This window comes from Protopterus annectens, chromosome 2.part1, assembly GCF_019279795.1.
Source record: "Protopterus annectens isolate FY-2018-M chromosome 2.part1, PAN1.0, whole genome shotgun sequence".
NCBI lineage: Eukaryota > Metazoa > Chordata > Ceratodontiformes > Protopteridae > Protopterus > Protopterus annectens.
Window position 1 is genome coordinate 1,951,152,470 of NC_056729.1, and position 18,816 is coordinate 1,951,171,285.

Consider the following 18,816-nt stretch of genomic DNA (forward strand, 5'->3'; position numbering starts at 1 on the left):
CTGGCCTCCTGCAGGACCCTAAGCAGGTCCTCAGAAGAAACGTGTCTATATGAAATCAAAATCCTATTACCCACACTGTCAGTTGAAGAGTAGACAGGAGGGGAATAGATACGAGATCCCCTGTCTTGTGCGAGTAAGGACCACCCAGTGATGTATAACTTGTGATGCTTGCCCTTGGCTAAATGCAGAAGAGGTGGGAACCAATGCTGTCTGGGCCAAAAGGGAGTCACCAGCAAGATTTAGGGAGCATACTGTTTTATCCTGAATAGGACTTGTGGAATGAGAGGAAGAGAAAGGAAGACAAAAACATCCCCTCCCAGGAAAAAGGAAGGGCATCCACCTTTCAGGCCAGAGAACATGGGGCTCTGGCACAAAAAAAGAGGCAGTTGCCTATTCAGAAGTGAGGCAAATAGATCTACTACAGGATTAACCCACTGGTGGACAATGTCCAGAAACACATCCCTGTGAAGCATCCACTCATGGGATTGTGTTATGGACTTGCTCAGTGTCTCCACCACAATGTTCTGACCTGAGGGAATGTAAACTGCCCGAAGTATCACTTGATACTGGACACCTAGCTCCCACACTTGAAGTGCTAACCTGCACATGAGATAAAGTACAGTTTTGTACCTACCATAAATGTAGATGTTCGAAGATCCACATTGCTGCAGTCCTTACACTTGGGTAGTCCGCTGTCCTCGGTCGGCCCGAATATCAAAGTATAAGGCTGACGTCGGTCAAGGCGCATTAGACTGACATCAGGACGTCAGGGTACAAATGCGCATGACCGACGTCATATCCTCAGTCTTTTCTTGCCCCAGATGTCAGAAGACCCTAAAAAGAAAGGTCAAAACCAAAAGACAGCAAACAACCAACCAACCACCCTTGCACTAATAATATGTACAATATATACAATATACACAATATTTACAACCAAACCCACACAACCGCCTCTAACTACAGAGGGGAAGGAGGGAGGGTAAATTGGACTGCAGCAATGTGGATCTTGAACATCTACATTTATGGTAGGTACAAAACTGTACTATGTTCTTCATCTCACATTGCTGCAGTCCTTACACTTGGGTAGAATCCCAAAGCAGAGGTAAGGGAGGATGGCAAAACTATAAAGAAGCAGGAGCTGCCAAAATGCCCTGTAAAATAGCAGTGGCAAAACCAGCCCTAGATTTAGAGTAAAGTGGAAGGTGATAATGCTTAGAGAAAGTATGCACTGAACTCCAAGTAGCTGCCTCCAAAATATCTTTAGTTGCCACCCCCCTTAAAAAAGCTGTCGAAGTGGCAGTAGCCCTAGTGGAATGAGGCCTAATCCCAGCTGGAATCTCCTTGCCATGATGGGAATAACAGAACGCAATGCAAAACCCAATCCACTTAGAAATAGTTTGTTTTGACACAGGCTTGCCCTGAGAACTCAAAGCAAAAGAAACAAATAACTGCTGAGACTGCCTGAACCCTTTAGTTCTACTCAAATAATATCGCAACTGCCTGTGTACATCTAAAGTGTGCAAAATCTTTTCCCCTTTATTTTGGGGATTTGCATAAAAAGTAGGCAAATGAATAGTCTGGTTTAAAGCCACACTAGAAACCACTTTAGGCATAAAGGAAGGATTAGTACGCAAAGATACCCTATCCTTATGGAAAATTAAGAAAGGCTCAACCGCCATGAGGGCCTGCAATTCAGAAACCCTTCTTGCAGAGGTAATGGCCAACAAAAAAGCAGTCTTCCATGATAAATATTTCAACTCGGTAGTAGCTGCAGGCTCAAAAGGTTGTAGAGTGAGTTTCTCCAACACAAAATTGAGATCCCAAGCAGGAGTAGGAGCTCTCGTGGGGGTCTTATATTCTTTGCCCTCTAAGAAATTGCTTGAACAAAGGATGAGAAAACAATGGTGGGTCACAGTCATAGTGAGCCGAAATTGCTGCAGCATGAACCTTAATAGAAGAGAAGGACAAACCTTTGTCCAGTAACTCAGTAAGATATTGAAGAGCCACACTCAAATTAGGCTCAGAAACATCAAAATCCTTTGCTGCACTCCAAAATAAAAATCTCTTCCATTTATCTGCGTACACTTTCCTTGTAGTAGGCCTTCTAGCTTCCAAAATAACATTCAAAACTTGCTGTGGAAGTTGAGACCCTCTATGGTTCAAAACAGAATATGCCAGGCTGTTAGGTGAAGAGAGTGAAGCTTGACATTGAGTAAATGACTGTTCTCCTGAGACAACAGGTGTGGAATCGAAGGCAAAGGCCATGGAGGCTCCCGTACCAGACTTCTCAGTAATGGGTACCAGTGCTGTCGAGGCCAATCTGGAGCTATTAAAATCATCTTTGACTTGTCCTGTCTGACCTTCAGAAGTACCTTTGGGAGGAGAGGCAGAGGTGGAAAGGCATACACATGAAGATTGCTCCAATTGAAAGAAAGAGCATCCACTTTCCAAGCTGTGGGATGAAACCTTTTTGTGCAAAACTTTGGCAGCTGGTGGTTTAGTGGAGAAGCGAACAGATCTATGTCTGGAGTTCCCCATGACACTGTCAATTTCTGAAATACATGAGGATCCAATTTCCACTGGTGGGGATCCATAATTCGTCTGCTCAACACATCTGCTAAGGAGTTCTGTGCTCCCGGCAGAAACCTTGCCTGAAGATTTAGCTGTAAACTGAGAGCAGTCTCCCACAAAATCATTGCTTGCCTGCATAGAGGATAAGAATGTGTTCCCCTTGCTTGTTGATGTACCACATGACAGTTGTGTTGTCTGTTAGAATCAACACCTGCCCTGGAAGAAGTAAATCCTTGAAAGCTATTAATGCAAACTGGACTGCTAACATCTCCTTCAAGTTGATATGTAGATGTTGTAGTCTGGCAGGCCACTTGTCTTGTATCCACTTTCCATTTAGATGAGCTCCCAAGCTTTGTCTGAGGCATCTGTCGTTAGAATCTGACTCGCCTCTGGCCGGGTCACAGAGAGTCCCTTGTTTAGGTGACATTCCTGAGCCCACCACAAAAATTCCTTTTGAATGCAAGGTATTATCTGAATGACAGTGTCCAGATCCTGGCAGTGCTGTGTCCATACATTTTTGAGATACCATTGTAGCTTCCTCATATGCAGTTTGGCATTGGGAAGCACCAGAATACAAGATGCCATGAACCCCAAGGCTTGAAGGACTGTCCTTGCAGTCAGCCTGGACTGATGAGACAATTGATGAAAGTAAAGGGAAAGATTCTTTTGTTTGTCCGGGGTCAAAAAGGCCATCTGGGATGCTGTATTCAGCCTTACACCCAGAAAGCACATGTCCTGAGAGGGTACTAGACTGGACTTTATTTCGTTCACAGAATACCCCAGGCATCTTAGCACTGCTATCACATATTCCAAATGATGAAGAAGCTCGTCCCTTCCTTGAGCTAGAATCAGGCAATCGTCCAAATAAGGATAGATCTGTATTCTTTTAGCCTGAAGAAAGCTATCACTGGAGCCAGAACTTTGGTGAACACTCTGGGCGCAGTAGATAAGCCAAAGGGCAATGCAGAGAACTGATAATGAGAAGTCCCAGCTCGAAAACGCAGATACTTCCTGCAACTCAGTCTGATAGGAACATGAAGGTAAGCCTCCTTGAGATCCAAAGTTACCATCCAATGATCTTTGCCCAGCAGAGGTAAAAGCTGTTGTAACGTCAACATTTTGAACTTGGGAATGTCCAGATAAGTGTTGAGGATAGATAGATCCAAAATTGGTCTCCACGTGTTCCCCTTCTTTGGTACTAGGAACAGGCGAGAATAAAATCCTAGTCCCACTTCTGGCACAGGGACCGGCTGTATGGCCCCTATTTGAAGTAGCAGAGAAATTTGTTTGTGAGACTCTATTCTTTGCTGAGGAGGAACGTCTGGCATGCCTTTGAAAGGAGGCAAGGTATGGAAATAAAACCTGTAACCTTGGTGAATGATATCCAATACCCATCTGTCTTGGGTAATTAAACTCCAATTCTCCTTGAAAAGTGCCAACCTTCCTCCCAAAGGTGCTGCCAGACGAGAAGGCTCTGGCAGCTGAAAAGGTAGGTCATTGGGTCTGTTTACGAAAGGACTGACCCCTGCCCTCACCCGAAGACTGTGCAGGTGAACTCCCTGTTCTAGGCCTGAAAGAGCCCTGAGCTCTGCCCATACCACGTCTAGATCTACCCCTAGACTGGGAATCATAAGAAGGATACGTCCACCCCTTGGTAGGCCAATTTCTACTAAACTTCGGAGGCTGAACCTGCAAAAATCTTTAACAGTCTGCATAGACTTAGCCTTGTCTTCCATTTTCTTTAAGACTGCCTCAACAGGTGAACCAAACAACACATCAGATTGTAAAGGAGCATCTAAAATCCTTGTCTTAACATGGTCAGATAAATTCTGATCCCTCAGCCAGGCGTGCCTGCGAAGAACTGACCCAGTGGCAGCCACCCTAGACGAGGCCTGTACAGCATCAAAACCACATTGCAAAGAATGCTTACCCACCTGTTCAGAAACATGTACTAAATCTTGTAACTCCTTACACTCAATACCTTCCGCCAGAGCATCTACCTTAGACTTCAATTGAGAAAGTAGATAGTTTTGGTATTTCAACATGTGAAACTGGCAATTCAAAGCCCTCATAGCAAGGGTGGAAGAAGTATAGACTTTCTTTCCCCATCTATCCAAAGCCCTGGCCTCTTTATCCGGAGGAACCGGATTTTTAACAACAGAAGCCTTAACACCCTTAGGCCCCTGACTAACAGTTTCTGGGTCCGCCTAGGACTCTTAAAAGATACTTATGAGCTTCAGGCACCCTGTAATACCTATCCGGTTTAACAGGAGCAGGAGGCAAAGAGTCAGGATTAAGAGAAGCCTCTGCAAACACATCTTCCACAACATCCAGAACAGGAGGTATAGCCAAAGGCCTATGCTGGGGTAAAAACAAAAATTCCCTAAGCCTTTTCCTGGAATCAGAGAAGTCCTGACCTTCCCACTTAAAATGCTCCCTCATGGAATGAAGAGTCTCTGAAAAAGAAAAATCCTCAGGAGGAGAAGCAGAAGGAGTAGAATCATCCACATCAGAATCAGAATAAGGAGAATACTCCTGCAAGTCTTCAGTCGAAGACTCTGAAACATCCGAAGCCTGCTCAAAACTCCCCAACTCAGGTTCCACCCTAGGTCTCTTATCAGGAGGAGGCAAAGAACCTCTAATCAAAGTAATCAAATCTTCTGCCATTTTAAGCATATGCTTCTTGGGCACAGATCCTGAAGAACTAGGAGTGACACCAACTGAAGCTAAACCTGGCCTGCCTCTGGGAGAAGCCTTGGAAACAGAAGAAGAGGGCCTAACCACCCTAGGAAGGGAGGGGAGTACAGTAACCTGAGAAGCCCCTTCAGCCTGACCTGCCTCCTGAGAGGCCACATCCTGCAATAACAAAGTCTCCCCCTGGGACTCCAGAGAAACCTCCGGCGGAACCCCCGGCTCCACCGACACCTCTAAAGAACCGGCGTCCGGTACGGACGGCTCTTCTAGCCTGGGCTTAGCTGCTTTGTCCTTGCGCTTCTTCGAGGAAGCGGGCGGAGTATCCGACGGCATATTATAATTGCACCGCTTCCCGAAGACTAACCTGGCACAATCTAACCTTCTCTTAATAGTGCGCTTATTGAATCTAGCACAAAAGCGACACCCAACAACGTCGTGCTCAGGTCCTAATCTCTATGCGGTATCTGTTTCCCACAAGAAATACAGTTATTCACTTTTTCTGACATCCAGTAAACCACTGAGGCAAGAAAAAACTAAAATATTCCCCAACGGGGTACTTAGCCAACTTTGACTCGGTCTGAAACTCCGAATTCGAAAAATTTCAGAACGCCGAACGGCACTTGCAATGCTGCTTCTGCATCGGACCATGCGGCAAAAAAGACTGAGGATATGACGTCGGTCATGCGCATTTGTACCCTGACGTCCTGATGTCAGTCTAATGCGCCTTGACCGACGTCAGCCTTATACTTTGATATTCGGGCCGACCGAGGACAGCGGACTACCCAAGTGTAAGGACTTCAGCAATGTGAGATGAAGAACATCATCTTGCCCCCCCCCCTCCCCACTTGTTATCATACCACATCACTCTGGTATTGTCTGTCAGTACCTTGACAGGCCCTGGAATGAAGAGAGGATGAAATGCCTGAAGAGTCAACAGAAAAGTTCTTATCTCTGACATTAATGTGGTCTTTTCTTTGTTGGAGCGACCAGAGGCCTTGCACTTTTATAGAGCCAAAGGAAGCCTCACATCCCACATCAGAAGCATCTGGGTGGGGAGTGGAGGTTGAAAAGGAAGCCCTGGATTGAGGGACAACTGCCAAATCCACCACTGAATTTCCAGCTTGAGACATGGAGGAAGTGAAACTATGAAATCTAGAGGGTGAGAGTGCTGAAGCCAAATTGATTTTAGAAATTACTGAAGCTTTTTCATGTGAAGCGAGCAAAGGAATGGTGGTGGTCACGAAACCCAAAATGCTTCGAAATTCCCTGGATGTATTTGAGGCCAGAGGAAGAAGAGTTTCAAAGAAGACAGAGAGAGTTAAGGCCTTGAGAGGAGGCAAGAATGCCATTATTTAAGCAGCCTGGATCCTGCATCCTAGAAACACATGATCCTGTGAATAAGTCAGAAGAGACTTTGGAAATGTATAGTGAACCCAAAGTTTTGTAGGAGGGATTGCAAAATGAAAATGCTGCAGAAGAATCTCTGAAGAGAATGCATGAAAACAAAGGTCATCCAAACCTGTAACCCCTTTAGCCTGCAAAAAGCAATCACAGGAGTGAGGCATTTGGTGAATACCCTTGGGGCAGTAGAGAGGCCAAAAGGCAAAGCAGAGAACTGAAAATGCCAGAAAGCAACAGAGAGAAACGTAAAAATTTCCCCAAAGGGGGATGAATAGGGATATAAAGATAAGCATCCCTGAGCTCCAGAAAATCTAGAAAAGCCTAAGGAATCAGAGACAACAAGGTCTGAAGGGACAACATGAGAAAGGAAGGGACCTTCAGAAAAGTGTTTAAATGGGAAAGATCCAGAATGGGTCTCCAGGTGCCCTCTCTCCTGAGGACCAAAAACATTCTGGAGTAAAACTCATTCCCCCTTTGAAAACCTGGAACTTCCTGAATAGTTCCCTATGTCAAGAGACCCAGAAGCACCTCTGGAAAAAGGCTAGCTGTTCCTGAGGGGTTGAGGAATGCCCATGAAAGGGGTGAGGGATTTCCAGACCACGTAATATCCTTGGTGAATGATGGAAAGAACACAGTAATCTTGAGTAATCTTTATCCAAAGAGGAAGAGACTGGGAAAGACAGAGAGAAAGAGGAATGCAGCTGAGAAGTACAGGATAGTCAAACAGCACCTATTTTTTCAGGAAAGGGAGACTGCTGTGTAGTAGTGGTCTGGGTAGCCTTAGCAGGAGGAGCCCAGTTTTCACCCTTTATCTTTTGGGGGGTGAGACTGCCTACAAACAAAAGCTGGTTTATTGGGGTAATTTCTTTGGAACAGGATGTATGCTTGTGAGAAGCACAGACTGACAAAATAACACTGCTTGTGACTATCTTTATGGGGAATTCATCTCCCACATGGGCATTTATCCCTTCTGGATGACATGAATCCCATAGCAACAAACAAAAGGAAAAAGATGAGTGTAAAAAATTCCAACAGGGTACTTATCTAAAAAATGGTTTGGAGAACCAACAAATGAAGCGAGCGTTCAGACCAACGATCAAAGATGGCGTTCAGATTGGTGGCAAAGACGTTGAGGATGGAACGTCTGGACTTCACCTTTATGCCCTAAACTGTACGTGGGGAGAATACATGTGACATACAGCACACATTTAGCAAACAAAAGGCTTTGGTACAATGGACAGACGTTGGGCCACCCTTAGCAGGGCATCCCTATTGTAAGGAATACTGCAACAGTGAAATGGATGGACATCAATGATGATATAGAGGGAAGCAGAATGTAAGGAAATACCTCTGTCATTGGTGCATCCTGATGCAGAGAAAGCATTCGACAGAGTAAGGTGGGATTGCACGAGTAGGGCAACGGAAGCATTTGCAATTCCTTATACAATAATAAAGTTAATTAAGAGGATACGTGAAGGATCTGAGGCAAAAAATTAAAGTGGGATGGTCCCTTTCTGATAAGTCGTGTCTGAAAAGAGGAACCAGGAAAGTATGTCTTCTTTCCCCTTTGTTATTTGCGCTATATTTAGAGCCATTGGCAAAGAAAATAAGGGCTTCAGAAACTCGAGGATGTAATTGGTATAGAAATCAAAACAGTTGTCTTTATTTGCAGAAGATACTATTTTGTACCTGATAAAACCAGAAAATGACATCTCAATGTTATGGAACATTTTGAGACCGTTTCATATCTTTTCATGATATAAAATTAATGAAAACAAAACAAAGGCTACAGCTGTAAACTATGTACCCACACATGAATTGGTTCAGCAATACTCATATTTAGGGTGACGCAATAAAATTAAGTATTTAGGAACATGGATTAAAAAGGATTCCATTATGGCAGCTAAAGATATGCGAGACGAGACTAAAGAAAAGATAATACAAAAACTGATAAACTGGACGTTATTGTTTGTGGATATGGGTAGCAAGTTACAACTAGTGAAAAGAGGGCAAGGGTCAGTTAGGTCAAGTTGATCCTTCCAGTAGAACAAAGGGCTATTTTAGAGCTACACAGTTAAAACTCGTATATGTAACACGAGCACCAAAAGCTCTAATTTAAAGTGGAAAGGGATGTTGAAGCATGGGAGAAATTCATGAAATAAGGAGAGAGGGGGATTTTGGATGCAGATCCTTAAGGAGAATAACATACATAATATTATGAAGTAACAAAGTATTCCAAGAACTAAGCCAACACGAGAATATAGAAAGGAAATTTTGCCAATACAAATAACTGCAATTAGGGGTACAAAGAATAGACAAGAGGGGCTGGAATTTACTGGAGAACACTGGTAAGGGAACCAATGTACTGGGAGCAAAAAACTAGAAAGGGAAAGGTAATAGAAATGGAAGTGGTCAAGAAGTCATACAGCAATATAAGTGAAATATGTTTAAGGTTAAGTCAATACAAATTGATTACTTTTGTATAAATGTAAATTTGCCTGTGTCACAAGTAATGATTCAATAAAATGTGTTAAGGAAAAAAAAAGAAAAAGAAATCATTCGGACTGCAGACTAGTGACCGCCTTCCATATCAGGGATTGACAAGAGTATAGGCAGAGAGAAAGTGAAACACCTGTTCTGGTAGAGTTTATAGCTGAATTTAGAACATAATCTGTTGTTAAAAAGGGTTAATTGGGAGGGAATATAAAGTAGTGTACAATAGCAATAGGAACCAAACAGAGGAGGTTATAAAAGATTGTGCAAAGAGATTGAATAAGCAATTCACAAGGAAACAATGGGAGAACATATGTATGGACCCAAATATGCAATAAATTCTAGAAGATTTAGGATTTTTGCTTGGAAAAGAAACTCCAAATATTTTTCCTCAAGTAGGGAAGAAAAAGGTAACTGGGAACATATGTGCTGGGAGTATAGTGAATTGGCAGACAAAAATTTACCTAGAGTACTCTGTCAGAATTATTGACTAAGAGAAGGGTTGTAACCAGGAAATTATTTGTTTAAGGTGGGATACAGGATCTGAACTGCCTAGACATAGTAAGGCCTTGTTAAGTTTAATTCTGCTGGCTGTCGCAAAAAGCAATTACTAGGAAATGGATATTAAAGGCTAAACCAACTGTATTTGAATATTTCAACAGAGATAAAATCCGATCTTTAGAAAAGGGTAGGAGTAAATTACATAAAAAAATTGAAACTGGGAACAATGCACGCAGAATAATGTTTTGGAGGAGGAATGAGGTTTAAGGGAAGGCAGGAATTGAACAATTTATGTATTGTTGGACTGATTATGATTATAAAAAGAAAGTATGTGATATATAATGACTGTAACTGGGAACATATTAATACGGTATGCTTTATTTTATATAAATGTTTGTTTGCCCACGTCTTAAGTGATAATTCATTAAAGATGGTAAAAAAGCTAGGTTGCCTTTATAGAGTAAAAGCACTTGCTTACTGACTCTGCTAGATAAAACATTGCCATTTCTGTTCTACTCCCCATCCTATTGTATGCATTCTTATCCTAACCAATCTCAACTCCTCTCTATCAGCCAAATTAGAACAATACTAAAATAAAGTGGGCAAATTCACAACCAACAATACAGATCACATTAGTGCCTCTCTCTAAAAGAACTAAACTAACTTGAAGTAAATCTCTATTGCACTCATAATTAATTACAACCGTCAAACTACTGCACAACCATGAAAAATTCCTCTCTCTTCCGTCATTATTCAACTTTGTACTACGTTGAGACCTCTACGCGCCACTGACAGATCATTACTATCCATAACTGAACCAAACAACAAAGCAGGATACTGTCTTGCATTCATATTGCATTGCTAACAGCTGGAATATCATCCCACTCCACTTAAGGGCACTCTGCAGCCTCAAAGACTAAATGACAGCTGAAGTAACACCTGCTAGATAAGCGGCTGTGCACCTGCACCATCCCTGGTTAAACGGATACTAATAATACAGCTGTATGAATTTGTGTCAATTCTTTGCTGCACAAAATTTAACGGACTATTGCCACAACTGTATAGTCCTGTGCCATGCCAGTTCCTGTATATTCATTGTGCTTCCTTCCATCCTTCCTTCCTTTCATCTGCTCTATCTTATCTACTTTTGCCCTAGATTTTGATCAAGTCTTTACAGCAGCAAATAGTCTTACATAAAACTTGACAATCTATGCATGCTGCAGATATTATACTGCACAGAGTTCCCTGAATTAAAAAAAAAATTCATATACAACCCCCATAATGGAAACTGTTTGCACATGATGCAATGCAACTGCTGTAAACACTGTGTGAAAAATTAAGCTGTTAGTCATACATGAAATTGCAAATGACTGTAAATGATAAAACAAGGCAAATTATGACCATGATGTTTGCATAATGGAGCTTTTCTCCCTGAGTATCCACTTTAAAAAGGGCACTGCTCAGTCAGACTTTTCAGTAAACAATGCCAATAAATAATACATTCAGGTGAAAAGGAAGGAAAAGAAAAAAAGAATTACAGAAATCATATACAAAGCATTCAACAATATTATAAATGCTGCTTCCACCATTTAACTAATACCAACCAGAAATAGTCCAAATTACAAAACCTGAAAAGACACAATCTTGAAGCATATCAGGAGAACAATGCTAGAAAAACCAAAGACAGAAGAGTAAACTAGTGAAACACTACTTACCCTATAGGGAAATGACAGTTTTTTAAGCTCTCCTTCAAGTTTATCTTTATACTGTTGACTTCCTTTAACGTAAGTGACACCAAGATTTTCAATGGTCTTGAGCACTGAAACAATAAAACAAAAATACTGTACTCAGAGTTGTCAGTCTTTGCAGTTTTTTTTTAAATTTATTATGATAAATACCTTAGCAACAATTACATTAATCTATTAATTATGCAATGAATAAGGATACTGCAGTTCTGCTATACAACTCCATAATGTTGAAGTCCTGCAACATTAAACATGAACACAGTAATGATTGTAGTATCACCCAAGTACTATCTGTAACAGTAGGGATGGAGTTCAATGATACCATAAGTGACCAGGAAGTATCGGTTGCCTTAACCATATGCCATGCCATTATGGATGCCGACAAAAGATAGCTAGATAGACAAAAAAAAAGCAATTAGCAGTAATGGCTTCACATGCGGTCTGCAATATCAAGGGCCGCCTTTTTCAAACTCCACTCTTGTAGTCTGTGTATACGTAAATGCCCTACAACAGGATCTCGGTACCACTAACCAAGATAAATACCAAATGAAACTGAATAAACTGAAGCGGATTGCACTGAAAGTCATCAACAGACAGGTAAAATTACATGTATGCAAAGCAAGTAGATGTCGGGGCACAAAAAGCCTGACAAGTAAGCATCTTTACCAAACAAAGATGACCATTTTTGTAAGTCAACCTTTTTGAAAGATGTTTAAATGAAGTTACATCCAAGAAACCGTATAATGCTGAGGTGATAAATACGTTTAAAATGAAGAATATAAAGAACCTAAAGAACTACAAAACAAGCAGTCCGATATCATCAATTTGTAATGTGATAAGTAGAACTCTAAAAAGAAGTTTGGTGATTTTTTTTTTAAACATAACTAAGAAAACTGAGATACCAAATAAATGATAGCTTCACTGAGAACAGATTCAATGAAAATGAAAGTTATGCACTATTATGAAGGCAAGCAATCAGAAGATCTACTGGACAGACCCATTCACTCCTCAGTAGGCATGAAAGAACGGATTCAAACAACACCATTCAAAAAAGGGGCTTTTCGACATAATTGTTTAGGAAACTTGGGACCAAAATGGGCCAGAGGTCCTTTGTTTTCTTTGGAACCAGAAAGAAGCAGGAGTAAAATCCTGCCCCAATCTGGTGACACCTTCTGCAAGGCACTTTTTTGCAGAAATGAACACACCTCTTGCACAGTGGCCTTCGCCTGACTGAGTGGGACATCTGGCAACAGAAAAAGAGGGTATGGGGGAATTTCCATTTGATAACCTCTGGATATGATCCCTCTTTCACATCTGCCTCGTGCCTGCGAACCACAAAATCAGGGTAAAGTAAAACGTGGCTCCTGACCGTCTCCAGAGTGGAGCAGTGGAGAAAAAGTACAGTTGTGTACCTACCATAAATGCAGATGTTAGAGTGTATTCACTGTTGCAGTCATTACTCTTGAGTTATCCTGCTGGCAGGCTACCCTCAGTCGGCCAGAATTCCAAAGTCTAGGTCCGGCGTCGGTTGCTGTCGCCTCTTCCCTGACATCAGTGCACCAGGGGTATAAAAGATGCAGCAGACGCCATTTTCTTCAGTTTTTCTTGCCACAGATGTCAGGTGCCCCCAAATTGGTAGGCTGAAAAAAATGCCAATAAAAATGCATGCACAAAAATTTTCTTCATCTACAAGCAAATACACCAAAAAGGTTGTATAGGATGGAGAAGTGCAGATAAGTCCCAGCAAAGAAAAGGGGGATGGTGGGCGGGTAACCTGGACTGCAACAGTGAATACACTCGAACATCTACATTTATGGTAGGTACACAACTGTACTATGTTCATAGTGTTTCACTGTTGCAGTCATTACTCTTGGGTTGAATCCCAAAGCTGAGGAAGGGTGGCTGGGCTAAATAAGGTTAGGAGAGGCTATGAGGCCCTGCAGAACTGCAGTGGCAAAGCCTGCTCTGGACTTAGAGTAAAGAGGTAAGCGGTAGTGTTTTGTGAAGGTGTGCACTGAACTCCAAGTTGCAGCCTCTAAGATATCTTTGGTTGGTACTCCTCTGAGGAAGGCTGCAGAAGTGGCTGCTGCTCTGTTAGAATGAGGCCTAATGCCCTTAGGCACTGATTCACCATGTTGAAAATAGCAGAAATGGATGCAATGGCCTATCCATTTAGAAATAGTCTGTTTTGAGATGGCCTTTCCTTGTGATCCTGCAGCATATGACACTAAAAGTTGCTCAGACTTTCTGAAAGCTTTAGTTCTGTCCAAGTAGAAGCATAACTGCCTGTGTATGTCCAAAGAATGCAGAATTTTCTCACCCTTGTTCTGTGGGTTAGGATAAAAGGTAGGCAAGTGAATGGTTTGGTTAAGGGTCACACTGGACACCACCTTAGGCATAAATGTAGGGTTTATCCTCAGAGAAACCCTGTCTGGATGAAAAATGATGAAAGGTTCCACAGCCATGAGTGCTTGTAACTCCGATACTCGCCTTGCAGAGGTTATTGCTAGGAGCAGAGCTGTTTTCCAGGATAAGAATTTAATATCTGCTGTTGATGCTGGCTCGAAAGGAGGCAGTGTCAGTTTTTCCAAAACATAATTGAGATCCCAGGCCAGAATTGGTGCTCTACTTGGAGGTCTAATGTTTTTGGCCCCTCTGAGGTACTGCCTTATTAAAGGTTGAGAAAAGATAGGTGGTTCCGTATTGTAATGGGCTGAAATGGCAGAGGCATGAATCTTAATTGATGAGAAAGAAAGGCCTTTGTTTAGCATCTCAGTTAGGTATTGTAAAATCTGAGGGATATTTAGTACACACGTGTCCCTGCCTTGTTCCTGGTTCCAAGCACAGAATCTCTTCCATTTTTCTGCATAAGATTTTCTGGTACTGGGCCTCCTGGCCTCCAAGATAACATCCATAACAGCTTTTGAAAGAGGAGTGTTCTGAATGGCTACATTATCCGCCATGCTGCCAGATTTAAGGTCATGAGTTGGCTGTGCAGGATCTGATTGTTTTGTTGGGTCAGTAAGTGAGAAGTTTGAGGCAATATCCATGCTGGACCTTGAGACAAGCTCTTTAGGATTGGGTACCAGTGCTGGCGTGGCCAGTCTGGTGCAATCAGTATAATTTTTGGCTTCTCTTGTCTGTCCTTTAGGAGTACACTGGGAAGGAGAGGCAGTGGGGAAAAAGCATATACCTTTAGATTTTTTCCAGCTGAAGGATAGGGAGTCCACTTTCCATGCTTGCTTGTGATAAATCCTTGTGCAAAATCTCTGCAACTGGCAGTTGTGAGGGGAGGCAAATTGATCTATGTCTGGGCATCCTCATTTCCTTGTTATCATGCTGAAGACTTGTGGATCCAGTTTCCATTCGTGGGGATCCATGAGATTTCTGCTTAGTTCATCTGCCAGAGTATTTGTTTTTCCTGGCAGGAATTGTGCTTGCAGGTGAACTTGAAATGACAATGCTGTGTCCCATAAGGTCATTGCTTGTCTGCAGAGGGGGTAGGAATGTGTACCTCCCTGCTTGTTTATGTACCACATGACCGTAGTGTTGTCTGTCTTTATCAGTAACTGTCCTGGATGAAGCAGGTCCTTGAAAGCTGTCAGAGCATTTTGAACAGCTAGCATCGCTTTTTGATTGATGTGAAGATGCATCTGGTTTGCAGGCCATGTGCCCTGAATACATTTTCCTGCCATATGGGCCCCCCCAGGCATAATCTGATGCATCCGTTGTCAGTGTCTGTCTGGCTGTGGGTAATCTGAATGGCAGACCTTTGTTGTGGTGACACGCTTCTGCCCACCATCGAAACTCCTGTTGCAGGCAGGGAATAAGTGCAATTACTGTCTCCAGGCTGTGGCAATGATGAGTCCAAACACTTTTTAGATACCATTGTAGTTTCCTCATATGCAGTCTGGCATATGTAATTAGTAGAATGCAAGATGCCATGAAACCAAAGGCCTGCAAGATTTTCCTTGCAGATAAGTGGGTTTTTATTGCCAATTTCTTGAAGTAAGTAGTCAGTTGCTTTTGTTTGTCTGGCGTGAGATAAGCCATCTGGGCAGTTGTATTTAAGCTTGCACCCAGGAATATTATCTCTTGAGGGGGCACTAGTTTTGATTTCTTTTCGTTTACTGTGTACCCTAGGCCAATTAGTAATCTTTTTACAAACGCCAGATGCTTCAGAAGAATGTCTTTGTTCTCTGCTTGAATTAGGCAATCGTCCAAGTATGGATATATTTGAATTCCTTTTTGTCTGCAAAACGCAATTACTGGTGCCAGGCATTTTGTGAAGACCCTGGGCGCAGTAGATAAGCCAAAGGGCAGTGCAGAGAATTGGTAATGCATTGAGCTAGCTATGAATCTAAGGTATCTTCTGCAAGATTGTCTGATTGGGACATGCAGGTATGCCTCTTATAGGTCCAAAGTTACGAGCCAAGCCTTCTTGCCCAGCATGGGCAGTAGCTGCTGTAGAGTCAACATCTTGAATTTTGGAACTTCCAGAAACCTATTTAGTATAGACAGGTCCAGTATTGGTCTCCAGGTTTTGTCCTTTCTGGGTACTAGAAAGAGTCTGGAGTAAAATCCTTGCCCCTGCTCTTGTTGTGGTACTTGCTGAATGGCCCTTATGTCCATGAGGGCAGTAATTTGTTTTTGTGCCTCTGCCCAATGATTGTGTGGCAGGTCTGGCATACCTTTTGACCTTGGTAGGGTGTGAAAATGTAACCTGCAGCCTTGGGACACTATGTTCAGGACCCATTTGTCTTGGGTAATCATTTGCCAATTTGATGAAAAAAGTGCTAGTTTTCCCCCTAAGGGGGCTGCCAAATGAAAAGTGCTTGGATCTGGTAGAGGAAAGTCATTGAGACTTGTTTCATAGGTTAGTACTAAGCTAACTGCCCTTGCGAGCCATTTTAAGCCTAGCCAATTATCCCTTGTGAGACTCAAACCATGCACCTTGTATTTGTAAGGCAAACATCTTAACCATTAGGCCACCCTGCCAACCCCTATAAGGTTGTGATTTGTCTTTTCCGCTTTTGGAGGTAGGAGCACCCCATTGTTTAGGCCTGTATGAGCCTTGGGGCTGAGGTCTGCCTCTGGGACGCCTGTATCTGGCTCTTTGTGGTCTGTCTGACACTGGAAAGGACCAATTTTTAGAGGGCCAGTTCCTGCTAAACCTGGGTGGCTGTACCTGTAAGAAATCCTTGACTGTCTGCATGGATTTTGCTTTATCCTCCATTTTTTTCAACACCTCTTCTGCTTTAGTACCAAACAAAATATCATACTGTAGTGGTGCATCTAATAATTTTGCTTCAACATGATCAGGCAGATTCTGTTCCTTTAACCAAGCATGCCTCCTAATAACAGATCCTGTAACAGCGGCCCTGCAAGAGGCCTCCAGTGAATCATAACCACATTGAAAAGTATGCTTTCCCACTTGTTCAGCTGCATGCAATAAATCCTGCAATTCCTTTTTCTCTGAACATTCAGTATTTGTCAACATTTTCTGTTTAAGCAGTGACATTAAATATTGCTGATATTTAAGCATATGAAACGGACAATTTAAAGCCCTTAAAGCCAGGGTAGCAGAAGTGCAGACTTTTTTCCCCCATCTGTCTAGAGCCCTACAATCCCTATCAGAGGGGACAGGGTTTTTTGCAGTGGAAGCCTTAACCCCTTTGGGACCCTGAGGAATGGTTTCTGGGTCAGCTGCAGGGTTTTTATATAGGAATTTATGAGAATCCGGGACCCTGTAGTATCCGTCTGGCTTAGCAGGTGCAGGGGGTAAAGAGTCAGGGGACAGGCTGAACTCTGAAAATACATCAACTACAATGTCCAGAACAGGTGGAATAGCAAGGGGTCTGTGCTGAGGAAGTAGCAGAAAGTTTCTGAGCCTTTTCTTAGATTCAGAATAATCTTGGCTCTCCCAGTGTAAATGCTCTCTCATGGTATGCAGGGTTTCCCCAAAAGAATAATCCTCAGGAGGAGAGGCTGAAGGAATGGATTCTTCAGCATCAGAATCCTCATAGGGAAGCATGGAGTAATCCTGTTCAGAAGATTAAATCGGAGGAAATGGAAACCTGATCAGAAGAATCATACTCCGTCTCTTGCCTAGGCCTCTTATCAGGAGGGGTATGGGAGCCCCTGATCAAACTAATTAGGTCTTCGGCCATTCTGAGCATCTGTTTTTAGGCATGGAAGTCTGAGAAGGAGAATGCTGTACTTGTTTCTTTGTCTTTAGAGCTGCTTTAGTCTTTGAAGCTGAAGATGGCTTAATATATAGTTGTGTAGGTCTGAAGACACCCTCAGAAGCCGATGCCTGCTCAGCGGCTCCGGACCCATCTAAGGGAATGATTTAAGAGTGTCCAATACCTTGAGTTTCCAGAGGCCCAGTCAGCTCCACATGGGAGTTGGAAGCGGCCTGTGGCTCTGAGGTAGCGGGCGCCAGGGGCTGCGAAAGCACCTCACTGAGAACCGGCGAACCGGCGACTGGCCTAGCAGAGGCTTCGTCGTCAGTTTTCGACCTCGGATGCCTATCCTTTTCCTTGTCCTTGCGTTTTTTGTAAACTCCGGTTGTCGGCTGGTCTGACGGCATTATATAATTAAATCTTCGGCCAAAGTAATGAAATGCAAAATCGAACAGACGCTTGATAGTGCGTTGGTTAAATCTAGCACAAAACCGACAGCTAGCAACGTTGTGATCAGGTCCTAGGCAAGGAATACAGTAAGTGAAAATCCTTATGAGGTATTTGCTTCAGACAAGAAATTTAATTAAGTTTTACTGACATCGGTCTGGAGCAATAAAAAAGTTTTCCCAATGGGGTACTTAGCTTTAATGAAGACTTCGGTTCTGAAATTCGGATTAAAAAATCTCAGGAGTCGGCCGACCGGCACTTGCAAACTGCTTTTGCTTCGGGCACCGCACGGCAAGAAAGACTGAAGAAAATGGCGTCAGCTGCATCTTTTATACCCTTGGCACACTGACGTCAGGGAAGAGGTGACAGCAACCGATGCCGCACCTAGACTTTGGAATTCTGGCCGACTGAGGGTAGCCTGCCAGCAGGATAACCCAAGAGTAATGACTGCAACAGTGAAACATGATGAACATCTTTCAGGGATTCTCGAGGTGTCCATCAGAGAAATGCCTATGGTATCCCTGTTTCTGCAGACCTCCCAGGCCTCTGGGCATGTGTTCAGAGAAGTGGCCTCCTGTGCCACGGTCACCTCTGTCAGAAGAGGAGTTGTACTGATGTCAAGACTTACTAAACTAGAATAAAGAAGACATTTTTTGTTTCCTATTAAAGATGTGCTGAGGTATCTGAAACTTCATTCCTACCATAGAAAGGATCTTGCCATCTCGCTCACTTTTCTGCATTCTTTCTTTTACTGGAATTAAATGAGGAGAATCCTTCAA

The 18,816-nt window shown here is 42.8% G+C and overlaps 1 protein-coding gene across 4 annotated transcripts in view; it reads right to left on the minus strand.

The window, feature by feature from the left end:
* Positions 1–18,816, minus strand: part of PRIM2 (DNA primase subunit 2) — a 2,362,887-nt gene that overhangs the window by 2,162,511 nt on the left and 181,560 nt on the right. For all 4 annotated transcript variants that reach the window (XM_044063334.1, XM_044063337.1, XM_044063335.1 and 1 more), the window contains exon 3: positions 11,376–11,479. In XM_044063334.1, coding sequence (XP_043919269.1) covers positions 11,376–11,479 — 104 coding nt within the window. The remainder of the gene's footprint in view (positions 1–11,375; positions 11,480–18,816) is intronic.